Genomic DNA, 14,423 nt, shown 5'->3' with positions numbered 1-14,423 from the left:
AACACTTTTCTGGCACTATAAGCCTTTAAAATGGCCTCTGACAAATTAAAAAATCCTTGCCGCCTATTTTGCTAACTTTATTGACATATGCAGCAGATTCAGGTAGTTCTCAATTGCACCACTTAACAGCTACAGTGGCTGGGAGAAAGTGAAGGCGTACTAAGGCTGGAGTGCTTGCATGGCCAGTGCCCCTCCACATGTAGTGCATGACCAGTGCCCCTCCACATGTGGTGCAAAGCCAGTGCCCCTCCACATGTAGTGCATGGCCAGTGTCCCTCCACATGTAGTGCATGACCAGTGCCCCTCCACATGTGGTGCATGACCAGTGCCCCTCCACATGTGGTGCATGACCAGTGCCCCTCCACATGTGGTGCATGGCCAGTGTCCCTCCACATGTGGTGCATGACCAGTGCCCCTCCACATGTGGTGCAAAGCCAGTGCCCCTCCACATGTGGTGCATGACCAGTGCCCCTCCACATGTGGTGCATGACCAGTGCCCCTCCACATGTGGTGCATGACCAGTGCCCCTCCACATGTGGTGCATGACCAGTGCCCCTCCACATGTGGTGCATGGCCAGTGCCCCTCCACATGTGGTGCATTCCCTAGATTCATGTACCTGTTTACAACAGATACATTAATCTGTCACCCACATCGACATTGGTCATGTGAAGGCATGTTGCAATTCTAAAGAGTGTTTTACACACTCTTTATGAATTCCCCTGACAGTGTGAATTATACCGTACAATTTAAAATCATTACATGCCTCTATGAGTATTTAGAAATGTCCTATAAATGCATAGAAATGCATTTACGAATGATTCCTTAGAGGGACCCTGGTGGCCTTACAGTTTTTATGTTACTAAATACAGTATGTGACCATATAGAACTGGGAACACAGGCTCCCTTTACATAGTCCCCCCACCTCTGGCTAGGAAATAAGGCCTGTCCCAGACAGCGAATGGTTTTGAAGGCACAAGGGGCTTTAAAAGGAAATGACATTTAGGTGTATTTCTAAATTTAGTGAACATATGGCACAAGGAAAATGTCAGTATATAATCTTTTCACTATGTAGTCAGATGAAATGATGGTCAGCTGGGTTTGGAATATTCAGCCAGTTCCCATCTGTTCTTCAAGCATCTGTGCCAACATTCTTGAAATTGGAGTGTATTGTGTATGTAAAAAAACAAATCTTTTGTCATTGTTATGGTTACCTATTAAGCAACTGGTTTCTTATACGAATGTTCAAAAAGTTCAACATTTAACAAAAAAGCAATTTAAATTAAACAAAATGTTTTTTTGCTGGCACAAGTGACACAAGAGAATTATTTGAATGCTTAATGCAAGATCCATTAAACAGCCAAGTGTGGGTGCATTGACAGTTATTTTCACAGTCATGTAACAGGACTATGATCCTATCCTTGCATTTTTGCCAGGATGTGCTGAATATGGGATGTTTCTCATTTGTCATATGCATTGTTTCAAATGTCGGCAAAGCACTGCATACTGAGAAGTTGATAAATGTTTTTTTAAAAATCATGTAGAGCCTGTTTCCCGAAGAAAATATATTTTTAGGGGATTGTAAAATGTTCAGGAACAAAAATTGTCTTTTACCTCCCTATACATTCTTCATCATATCAGTGTGAGTGCCAGTTATTTTCACAGTCACGTAACAGGGCTAAGATCCCATCCTAAGACATACTCATTGAATGTCTGCAGGTATTCCAGAATCTATCCAGACAAAATTATCTTAGTTGCCATCATTCTAAACTATTTTCCAGGGACATTTCCCTGATTTTAATATTTCTCATTTTGGCATACAGAATAGTGTTTCAAATGACCGTGAAACACTGCAAACCAATTCAGGAGATGTTAATCAATGTATGTATAAAATATATATTGTGCATTTTGGATGTTTTTTTTTAGGAATCATAACAACCCTTTTATAAAAAGAAAATACATTTTTTCTGATAAAGCAAAATGTGCAAGGACAAGAATTGGACATGTCGAAACCTGCAACTGACCATATACAGTATATATTAGGATTCTGGGATTGCTGATAACTCTGTGTTACGTTTATACCTTGTGAGACTGCATGACTACAGTCTGTAATCAGCTTGTGCATCTGCCCTATCATTATGCATAAGAGCTATTCAAAATGAAATTATGTAAAAAATAAAATAACCAGAAAAAAAAAATATATATATACATATATATATATATATATATATATATATATATATACATACAGTATATAAAACATCAAATATATATACGATAGATAGATAGATAGATAGATAGATAGATAGATAGATAGATAGATAGATAGATAGATAGATAGATAGATAGATAGATAGATAGATAGATAGATAGATAGATAGATAGATAGAGAAAGAGAGAGAGATTACTGTAAACGCTTAACAAGAATGGCTTTTTTTGTCCATCATAAAATATGTTACGGATGCACCGTGAGATGGTGAAGGCACAAACAGATAGGAATGCCATGCAGTGTATCCCAAGGAAACAGCGAGAGGAGAGGACCTGCTATGTATGCAGGGAGGAATGCTGTCAGCTGCCTCCTCCCACCCCCATCAGCACAGTCCATAGATGCAGTACTAAAAGCTTCTGTTCATTCCCCTACATGCCTCCTCCTCCTCTTCTTCTACATCAGCCTCAGTGTCAGCAACAGCAGCAGCCGAGCAAGGAGAAATATCTGCTGCTAGTACAGAACCCAGACAAAGCTGAACACAGGAAAAACATCACACATATCATTATTCGAACTGCTGCAGACAATAAGCTCCGCTTTATATACTGATTAGCTCACATTGCAATGCCTAGAAGTTGGGCCGGGGATATCCCTTTCCTCATCTTCTGAGTTCTTCTTCACCTTATGGATTCTACTGCTAATATCAGTTCCTTCCTATCAGAGCTGTGATGTAATAGCAACCTACGCAGGAAACACAGCTTCCTTTACAAAGGGGCGAATTAGCCAATGTGGGGATCCCGTTTTTACGCTATGTTTATAAGGTAACATTTCTGTGGAGAGTCGAGGAAGGAGGAAGGCGATCATCGCATGTTGTGTCGTTATCACTGGTGCTGAATAATGAGCCTCGGCTTAACCTGACAATGCTGCCAGACTGGAGCTTGTTCTCTTTCTCCCCCCTAGTCTGTAACAATGCTGATATCCCTCACTTCCAGGGAAAAACAATTCTCTTTGGGATCTAGGCACTAGGAGCTGTCTTCTTCTTCCACCAAAGGCTTTTTTTTTTTCTTCTCCATCTTCTTCCACCAAAGGTTTTTCATTTTTCTGGGATTGTCTCTGGAATTATTAACCTTAGAATAAATCAGGAGGAATGAACCCGCGGCTGGTCAACCTTTTGACAGCCTTCTTTGCATTAATCTTTGAAAACAGTATCTTCAGGTAGGCAAAAACATCTTATACCTGCCCTGGCCCTTATTAAATCTGGGGAAGAGTCATGTGCAAAGTTGAGTAAGCCATAGCAACCAATCAGAAATCATCTTTCGCTGTCCTAACTTCTGTAGTCTGGCAAGAGATGGAATCCAGTTGGCTGCTGTAGGTTACTGCACATTACTGTTCTTTGTACTGACTTAGTAAATAGGTCCGAAAAGATTCAGACCATTTCTTACAATATATTTGACATGCGTGATTATTTTCAACAAAATTCTGACTGAATACGTTTCTTTAGATTGCTGAGTAATACTCCTAAATCTTGATCATTTATGTGAATGACTATCCTCTGTACAATGTTTCTGATAAAAAAATCCTAAACGCAAGTTAATAATGTTGCTTGCTTGTTACACATCCACTGGAATATGTGTTGGTGGAGATTAATATTTAGTAAACTGTCTCCTAGATCAACTGTATAGAATCAATATAGGTTTTTAAAAGCTAGCAGATGGTGTAAAGGCATAACTTAGCTGTTTAAGTATTGTGCTAAAATGCCACCCGGATGTGTGTATGTGTACATATACATGTAGCAATATAAACAACACATTGTAAATTTCAGATGTCACATTTACCACGGTTTCCCTAACCATATTAAATCTGCTTACTACATGTCCTGATTTTTTGATGCCTCCAAATGCAAAACCAGGACAGATCATATAATCATTGCAAGCTAGCAAAACTAAACAGGCAAAACATTTTTATTAATACATGTTCACACAGCTACCAATGCCAAAGGACAGTAGAATCATGCAAGAATGCAATCTTGCTTTAATTAATCAACAGCTATGTGACAGTAGAGTCCCACATGGAGCTTGAGTGCTCCTCTGCTCAGAGACAGGCCCAGGAATTTCTAGCCAAATGTATTCAGCCATTCACACCCTTAAAGTTGCCATGAAATGTCTCATCTGTATATTTTTTTTTCACTGATTGGTGAGGTGACCTTTTGAATAGCCAGTGGAAAAAAGAACAAGTCATTTGGCTGGAATAACAAGGCAACAGCACAACGGCCATTTCAAAAATGTACGGCTCGGTAATTGCTGGGTGACATTTTTAACAAAAGTTTTCAATATTTCTCTTGATTGCAAATGGCTTGATGGAATTCAGGCATAGCATTACATTTGTGAAATACATACAGACTCTGAATTAGATTATCTTGACCTTTAACTCCAGTAAATTGTGTTTTAAAAATATAGGTCAACTGTGGTATAGATGATTGAAAAACCAAGTCCCTACACACTTAGAAAAAAGTGAATAGTATATAAAAAAATAAACGTACTGTAATCTTAACATAGCATTGATTAAAATGATGTTAGTGACAGCCTGAATTTAGTACACAGCTGCATATATGCTCAGGACTGCTTGAGGGGGAAAAAAGCAATTTGCTTTAGGCCTAGCATGACAGAAGACCCACCAATTACAGTATGACTGAAGATAATAAGTTAATATCACCGTAACCCAAAAACAATGGGTAGTCTGTTCCTTGGAATTGAAGTGATAAACGTTCTGTAGTCTTTTCTCATAATATCATCTTCATTTAGATATTTAAGAGAATTTTTAATCCTAAGAACCAATTCTCGAATCCTGTAACCCATAGCAGCCAATCACGGTTCACCTTGTACTGGTCTGACTTGATTTTAAGGAATTTTTATTGATTGTTAAGGGTTACCACACTTACACATTTGCACCCAAGGCTAAAAATAATTTATAAAATAGGGCTATTTATTTAAGCAGAAAAAAAAACATCTTACAGCCCTACAAAATTGTTACTTATTTACATGTGCTATTTTTTTAAACAGTTGCTGCTCTTCAAATGCCCCCCTTTGTGTTTTTGAAACTTTGAAGGCCCCAAAGATTCTTGAACTTGCCATGAGAAATATGGGGGATGCCTTTACAGGACAACATGTAAAAATTCTAGTTGCTTGGCTGTGTCTGTCTGCAAAATGTCTCAGACCTGGAACAAGCAGTTACAGCCCAGGAGCAAGCATACCGTGAACTAAAGTAAGAGTTCCTTATATATATTTTGGTTCCAGGTTAGTAACTCAAAATATTAAAGCCAGAAAATAAACATGACTGTTAAGCAATTAGCATTGGCAGTCTACATTGATCAGCAATGAGAGCATAAATATTGCTCTTATGACAGGGTTTATTTCAGATATTGGGGTTGATCTTGTAAAGGCAAATAGACTGTTCAGTTTTCAAGTGCATTTGCACTCTGCAAGGGAATTATCCCCAGAACTTTGTAAATGGGGTGAAGCTCTTCTGACTTTTATCTTCCAATCAAGTGCAATAAAAATGCTGTTTTTTTATTTTCTTTGCTAATTTAGGGTATTTTTTGCAAAGAGGGGAATTTCCCTTGCAGAATGCAAGTTCACTTGCAAAGTGAACAGTCTGTTTGCCTATAGTAAATCAACCCCATAGTCACTAAATTGAAACTCCATTTCTTTTCCACTTTGAATAGAGTAGGGAAAGGCAAGAGCTCCTGACATGTTTATTGGTGTCTGTATCTCTGGGAGCGAGATAACCCTCCATTTCCTGTCCGATTAACACTGTCACTGGGGCAGGAAGTATGCAGAATCTGCCCAATGGAAACACAGACATCAATCATCCCACTCTGTTAAACTATATAGGAAGCCCATACTATTGGATAGTGTGGTGAGGGGTTAGTACCCCTGTCCGATTTTTATTGCTGTTTGTGCTCCCACTTGGGAGAATCACCAATTGCCTTGGTGACAGCTGAAATCGAGGAACAATCCAACATTTACCATTTTCACTAGAACAGGAAATAGAGGAGTCTTTTAATGGGGACACTTTGGATATCCTTTAAAAACAGATGTAATCATTCCCATTGGAGAGATGTCTTGTCTCAGAGACTATCAAGAGTCCAAACCTTCTGTGATCTATCAAAAACTAAAATGAAAAAAGTGCCTGGAGTTTTACCCTAAAGCATTTTAAAACTAAATGATAAACTACAAACTGCAGTAACCAAGGGCAGCCAATCAGATTAGTGTGCTCTACTGAGTTTGATTAGGACATCATTTGCAACTGTTTCATATGGGTAATTGCAGTGTGCGCTTCGCAACTGCTCTTTGTTTTACCTTATTGAATGAGCCTCCCTTTGTTTATCTACAACTGCTATGCATATGCACTGAAAAATGACCATAAAAGATAGAATTGACTATTGAGTGTCTAATACTGGACCCTGGTGGTTTGTTCAGGATGGCCTACTGTAAAGAACATGGAAAGTTACCTTCTCAAAGCATGTCTCCCTCTGATTTTTTGGACAAATTAATGGGAAGAACGTCTGGATATGATGCAAGAATCAGACCAAATTTTAAAGGTAAGCACAGTTAGTCTAATGTTTAAAAAAGTTGATATCACAGTTGTTAACAGTAGTACCTTTCCTGGTGAAGACGGACATTTTAGAGCGCTGAATGAACATTTATGAAGATCCATGCCTTCAATTTTCTGAAACTTTGTCATAAATGTTTGGTCAGCTCATAATACATTACATAATGGTTTCACTGTAATCGACAGGTATACTTAGGAAGCAATTTATTTGTACTAACATCTGAATCCTAAACCCCTAGTTTAAATGATTGTGTTCATAGTCTTGCTGAAATAACACTGAATTGTGACAAGGTTACAATTTAAAGAAGATTACTGTATTTCGTCTTGGAAATTATGTGGAGAAGTATTATACAATGTTTATGCTATCTATCTATCTATCTATCTATCTATCTATCTATCTATCTATCTATCTATCTATCTATCTATCTATCTATCTATCTATCTATCTATCTATCTATCTATCTATCTATCTATCTATCTATCTATCTATCTATCTATCTATCTATCTATCTATCTATCTATCTATCTTTTTGTTTAGTCTAATTACTTGTGAAATTGAGCACCAATTAGGTAATAAAAAAATAATTGCCATATGTACACAGAAAAATAAAGAAAGCTGCTTAGATGTTATATATACAACATATATATATAAAATTCACCCATGTCAATCTTATTTTTTAACCTACTCTAAAGAGCGATTGCATTTTACTTCTGCTGCCACTGTGTTCTGCCCTAGCAGACAGGTAATCAAAGAAATTTCATCAGGAACAAAGGTGAAGCAAAGCACATAGATGGCAGAAGTCACTGTAGGAGGTTTATAATGTTGGAAGCATAGTGGTATTGATTAACCAGGTAATTTAGTCTTTCATACTCAGTTGAGTTCTATTTTTAAGCTCTGACACAAGCCACTTTAATGTTCTTACTTGGGAAGTCTGAAATGTTATAGACATTTCCTAGAAGCCAAGGTATGCTTTCTGATTTCCTCTGTATGCATCTGTTAAAATATCTATATAAATAGATATAATAATAATAATAATACCTCATTGCATGCCAAGTACTGTAAGACCATTTTTATTTATGGTTTATGATTGCTTCCAATATTTATTTAATTTACTGACAATGTATAAAATGCTGTTAATACCTGACTGCTCTTCTTAAAGATCAAGGGAATTATTTAAAAAAATGTAAAGGGTTAAATCTAAGGGTTAAAAAAGACTTACTTTGCTGCTACGAATGGTAGCACCTTCAATAAGCATCCAGTCTATGTATTAACTGAAACTGCACACTACTAGTTCCAACCAATAACAAGCTAATCACATTAAACTGCTGTAATCTAATATCTGGGTGCTAAAAGGTCTGGAATATGTGTGCTAACTCTTCTAATGCTTTCAGATCTCTTGGGTAAGAACATTTGATTATGGCCTTGTGCTATGTTATATTATTATGTTAAGGGTTACAGTAAAATTTTCAAGACTAAAAAGGGAGTTAACAACCTGGGATAAATTACAAAATCATTTATGCAAAAGAGATTTACTAAAACGTATGCATACATATGTAAAGGTTTCAGAAGCAAATCAATATTACATTTATGAGGATTTCTGTACAGTATTTTTTTACTGCCTTTCCATCAAACATTTTGGCCAGCTGTCTCCTTTGCATTAGTGTACTTTTATAACCAAGTTATATTTGTGCAGCTGCCCATACCTGATCAAATAAATATATTTTTAAACACATGTAGCATAGGAAAGTTTTGTTCAAAAGCAAAATCATAGAGGAAATGTAGAAAACAAGCTTCCCCAGCCCCCTTTAGCTCAGCCCATCCCATGTGACAGTGGCAGACGATGCTTAATATATTTGGGGCTGCGCCAAACTAACACCACCCCCCCCTGCAGGAGACGGCCGGGAATGCAGCAATCTTACACCCCCCCACAGACGGACCTTAATTCGCCTATCGAACCACTACCACCTATGGGAGACAGGTGGGAATGCAGTGATCGACCTCCCCCCCGGAGGTGACGGTGGCGATCAGGGCATTAGGTCAGGGCATTAGGGATATTACCTTTGGAGTCAGGGGGAATGAAGAGCCAGGCCGTTGATTCTCCTCCCGGGCGAACAAGAAGTGTGTCCTGAGACCCGATTGGCCAGGGAATCCTAAGACTCACTGGCCAATCGGGTCACAGGAACTGCTTCCTGATTGGCCAGGAGGAAAATCAGGAAGACAATAGCAAATGTTAATTCGCTATTGTCACACAAGTGCGCCCCGAGCCCACCCTTTTTTTGAAGCCAATTAGCTCCTCAGGCTCTAATCATGTGCTTCAAAAAAGAAAAAACATCATTGAAATCCATGCATCCAGCACCCCGCATGTAGATTAGGGTGCTGGACTCATGTATAGGTGGGGTGGTGCCCGTGCACCCCGCATGTGTGGCCCCCACTGCCATGTGATTTAATTTAGCCAATATTGGGTAAGCCTTTCAAATCATAAAAATCTAAAGGCATACTAAATCATACTTTGTATGCTGTAACCCTGTATTCGATCCTCATCAAGCTTGGAAGTCCAACTCTTAAAAATAACGTTTGGACCATTTATGTCTGTGTCCTCATTGGGCAGATGTTTGGGCAAGAAATTAAGGGAAATCTCTCAAGTGGAGGCACAAATTGCAACAAAAATATTTTGTTAGTCGGATCAGGGAAGGGTTAGCAATTCTGTCAAGTTATTATTATTGTGTGAGTCTTCCTGTCTCAGTGACCACTGCTTCCAGGAACAAGACATGAGTTAAAATCATGGACAGTAATAAAAGCTTGGCAGAAATATTTACTTTTCTTGAGTCTATACAAAGCTTAAAAAATTATCTGGAGTTGGCTTTTAAAGTAACATAGATGGACACTGCCTGTGGCCTTGATGACAACTTTCACTGGCCTAAATATGAGGAGGCAACATAAGTTAAAAGTCTTATGCCCCGTACACACGGTCGGCTTTTCCGATGGAAAATGTGTGATAGGACCTTGTTGTCGGAAATTCCGACCGTGTGTAGGCTCCATCACACATTTTCCATCGGATTTTCCGACACACAAAGTTTGAGAGCAGGATATAAAATTTTCCGACAACAAAATCCATTGTCGGAAATTCTGATCGTGTGTACACAAATCCGACGGACAAAGTGCCACCCATGCTCAGAATAAATAAAGAGATGAAAGCTATTGGCCACTGCCCCATTTATAGTCCCGACGTACGTGTTTTACGCCACCGCGTTTAGAACGATCGGATTTTCCGACAACTTTGTGTGACCGTCTTTAAGCCTTTTTTAGCCTAAACTAACTAGATAAACAGGTTGCATAACATATACAAGCTTACCAATCTCTGAGAACTTTTACAAATATATTCATGAAAAACACAGTAATAATAATTCTAATCGGATGCAGAATTTCTAAAGGTCTGTGCAGAAATAGGAAATGTATGAATCATAAAAAAATAATTAGCAAATTTTTTTTTTTAACCAAAATCAGTTTTGTGTAGCATTATTTGCACTTTAATTTTAGTTTTTAAATGTTTCAATTTTTTTATTTTGATAATTCCCTTTAAAATCATTTTGTCACCTTGTTCCAACCTGCTTAATGCTGCATTTCCACAATTAAATGTGTGTCTTTGCATGTATGTCTTTCAGCTATCAATTCATCATGTGATAGACATTGTTCCAATACATTCCATCCATCCATTACCTCAACTGGAATAACATTGATCATGAATAATGGATTTCTGGTTTCAAAGGAAAAAAAAAAAACCTCTTCTTTGAAGACGAATCCCTGAGTGTCCCTTAACAATTACCTGCGATTGTTAACATACAGTACAGTACATGATTCTTGTGAGAGGACATCTGTCACTCTGTAAAATAATGTATCTCCTACCGCTGAGAGAGGAAACCAGAGCTACGGCAGTATTGACTGCTCTGAAAGACTGTTACTTGGATACAGATCTAGATTTAACATTTTAAGTAATGTGTTTCTCTTTAGAGAAGACTGGCTATTGTGTTGGGCACTTGACATAAGCATATTTGTTTCCAGATTATCACACATAGAAGATTTACAAGAGATCAAGAGATCTAAGAATGCTTTTCAAATGGCTTAATATTCAAAGAGTGATGTAGGAAGCCAATATTGCTTTTTCGCAGACGTGACTTTCAAGGATTTTTTTTCTAGAAATTTTATGGTAACTTCCTCTTAAAGTGTATCTGACACCACAGATAGTGTAAGCTTTCATTTTGGGGGGAGGGGGGGGTGAATAAATGTTCAGCCTGTCAGTTGGCAATGATATTGATACTTCCAGTACAGGCTGCATGTTCAGAATTATTGGTCAACCCCAAAAATGGCTGCCTTTTGCTGTGCTTTAGTGATATATATACAAATGTTCTTTTCACAAGGAAAAGTGGGATTTCTGCCTTAGACAATGCCCACTGGGGAGAGCATGAAACAATCTTTCACCTTATGGTGCTTCTCCTGCATCCTGCTGTGTCTTATTCTAAGCATGATGATGCTTTCTTAGTGTGCAAGGAATGGGAACTTCCAGAATAGCATTAACAACACAAATCAATAGCAATCCTGCATCTGCTCTCATCTATTTGGCTCAGGGTTTGCATTCACGTTTGAATGTTCATGCTCTTTCAAGGGAATTTATAGTATGGTATTTATAGTATGTTTTCAGTAAAGTTATTAGTTCAATGGACAGTGTACAGTACAGAGGAATGTACAGTGATTGGTACACATTTTATTTATTTGTTAACAATGCCAGAATTAATCATAAAAGTGGAATAGCAGTTTACATCTAACTAGCCCTAAAACTGTCCCCTCCACCCTACTAACACCTATGCTAACTAACCTGTGTAACAAAGATGCATATGCCTATTTTTAGGCCGCTCCAGTCCAGTCACTCAGTCCAGCTCCCCTGTGTCAGCCAGCACAGCTGTAGGGGAAAAGAGGGAGCGCTGCCAATGGATGGGCCATTAAAGCCTGTGGGTGATAAGTGTATTCTCTTCTCCCCTGCAGCCGCAGCTGGCTGACACAGGGGCTCATGACTGGACTGGGTGAGAATAAGTATGTATACACATCTTTCATACACAGGCTAGTTAACATAGGTGCCAGGTGGATGCAGTTACAGTAGGTGTAGGTTGTAATTCAATTTTAAGGATAAATTCCAGGCAAATATCTTAAAAAATAATAAAATACAGGGAACTATTTTACCTGCCAAAGGATTAGCATTTGTATCCATCCAGCTCTATGATTTACACAGCCCTGTCACACAAAAAAAAGCCTGCAGGGTGACACGACATTCTCTGTCGTGATATCAATATGCACTAAGCCTGTCACTGGAAAGTAAATAAGCAGCAGAAGACTGAAAAGGTCATCCCTCTCCTCCTGTCAGTGTGTTTCTTTTCAGCATGCAGGACACCTAATTGGCTCCCAGTGCTGTCCCTCCCCATCCCAGTCTGAGTGTTGCTGTAGAGGGGAATGCAAGAGACTGATATCAGATCAAGTTCATATACTTACACTAGTCACACATAAATAATACATTTACTACTTTATTTATTGATATGTTGTAGCATTAAATTGTGTTTAATAATTGCCTGGAGTTAATACTGTTAATGTTATGTTATTGTTTTACCAGCAAGCAGATGGAGCTCTAGTATTTTCACATATTCAGATATTTAAGCTATCAGCTAAGCATTGTCTACAGAACTTAAAGCCATCAAAAGACTGAATTCTCCCTTTTAAGACATCTTGAGCCAGAGGCTTCTATAAGAAAACGGGAGCTGCAAAGAAAGGTGTTCTGCTGAAATAATTGTTTAGATTGCCCATAATGCTCTTGGATTCCTTTGTTAAATATAATTTTTGTAAACAACAGTTTACAAACTTATAAAAGCAATGACTAAAATACATTTGCATTTCAGTTGTTTTATGGACCTACGTACCTTTTATATCTGTTAATAACATATATTTTTTATATTTATTTTTATATTTGTTTATATATATATATATATATAGATATCTATATCTATATATATAGATAGATATATCTATCTATATATATAGATATAGATATATATACAGTATCTCACAAAAGTGAGCACACCCCTTGCATTTTTGTAAATATTTTATTATATCTTTTCATGTGACAACACTAAAGAAATTTGCTGTCCCCCCAAAATAACTCAACACACCGCTGGCAACAAAAGTGAGTACACCCCTAAATGAAAATGTCCAAAGTTTTCCCTCCCCAGTGTCATGTGACTCGTTGGTGTGTGAATGGGGAGCAGGTGTGTTAAATTTGGTGTTATCTCTCTCACTCTCTCATACTGGTCACTGGAAGTTCACCATGGCACCTAAAGGCAAATAACTCTCTGAGGATCTGAGAAAAGGAATTGTTGCTCTACATAAGAATGGCCTAGGCTATAAGAAGATTGCCAAGACCCTGAAACTGAGCTGCAGCACGGTGGCCAAGACAGATTCCACTCAGAACAGGACTCGCCATGGTTGACCAAAGAAGTTTAGAGCACATGCTCAGCATCATATCCAGAGGTTGTCTTTGGGAAATAGACGTAAGGGTGCTGCCAGCATTGCTGCTGAGGTTGAAGGGGAGGGGGGGTCAGCCTGTCAGTGCTCAGACCTTATGCCGCACACTGCATCAAATTGGTCTGCATGGCTGTCATTGCAGAAGGAAGCCTCTTCTAAAGATGATGTACAAGAAAGCCCGCAAACAGTTTGCTTAAGACAAGCAGACTAAGGACATGGATTACTGGAATCATGTCCTGTGGTCTGATGAGACCAAGATAAACTTATTTGGTTCAGATTATGTCAAGCGTGTGTGGAGGCAACCAGATGAGGAGTACAAAGACAAGTGTGTCTTGCCTACAGTCAAGCATGGTGGTGGGAGTGTCATGGTCTGGGGCTGCATGAGTGCTGCCGGCACTGGGGAGCTACAGTTCATTGAGGGAACCATGAATGTCAACATGTACTGTAACATACTGAAGCAGAGCATGATCCCCTTCCTTCAGAGACTGGGCCGCAGGGCAGTATTCCAACATGATAACGACCCCAAACACACCTCCAAGACGACCACTGCCTTGCTAAAGAATCTGAGGATAAAGGTGATGGACTGGCCAAGCACGTCTCCAGACCTAAACACTATTGAGCATCTGTGGGGCATCCTCAAATGAAATGTGGAGGTGCGCTAGGTCTCTAACATCCACCAGCTCTGTGATGTCATCATGGAGGAGTGGAAGAGGACTCCAGTGGCAACCTGTGAAGCTCTGGTGAACTCCATGCCCAAGAGGGTTAAGGCAGTGATGGAAAATAATGGTGACGACACAAAATATTGTCACTTTGGGCCCAATTTGGACATTTTCATTTAGGGGTGTACTCACTTTTGTTGCCAGGGTTTTAGACATTAATGGCTGTGTGTTGAGTTATTTTGAGGGGACAGCAAATTTACACTGTTATACAAGCTGTACACTCACTACTTTACATTGTAGCAAAGTGTCATTTCTTCAGTGTTGTCACATGAAAAGATATAATAAAATATTTACAAAAATGTGGGGGGGGGGGTGTACTCACTTTTG

The 14,423-nt window shown here is 38.7% G+C and overlaps 1 protein-coding gene across 3 annotated transcripts in view; it reads left to right on the top strand.

The window, feature by feature from the left end:
• The first annotated feature begins 2,604 nt into the window (after positions 1–2,604).
• GLRA2 (glycine receptor alpha 2) overlaps positions 2,605–14,423 on the top strand; it is a 275,863-nt gene continuing 264,044 nt past the window's right edge. Inside the window, exons 1-2 of one of the 3 annotated variants that reach the window (XM_073616951.1) lie at positions 2,605–3,419; positions 6,683–6,804. In XM_073616951.1, the coding sequence (XP_073473052.1) occupies positions 3,352–3,419; positions 6,683–6,804 (190 nt within the window). In that variant the 5' untranslated portion in view covers positions 2,605–3,351. The remainder of the gene's footprint in view (positions 3,420–6,682; positions 6,805–14,423) is intronic. The other 2 variants (XM_073616953.1, XM_073616950.1) reach the window with 2 other exon arrangements.

Source organism: Aquarana catesbeiana, linkage group LG02 (genome assembly GCF_042186555.1).
Source record: "Aquarana catesbeiana isolate 2022-GZ linkage group LG02, ASM4218655v1, whole genome shotgun sequence".
NCBI classification, from domain to species: Eukaryota; Metazoa; Chordata; class Amphibia; order Anura; family Ranidae; genus Aquarana; species Aquarana catesbeiana.
Note: the sequence above shows the minus strand (reverse complement) of the source record. Positions and strands in the feature narration are given on the sequence as shown.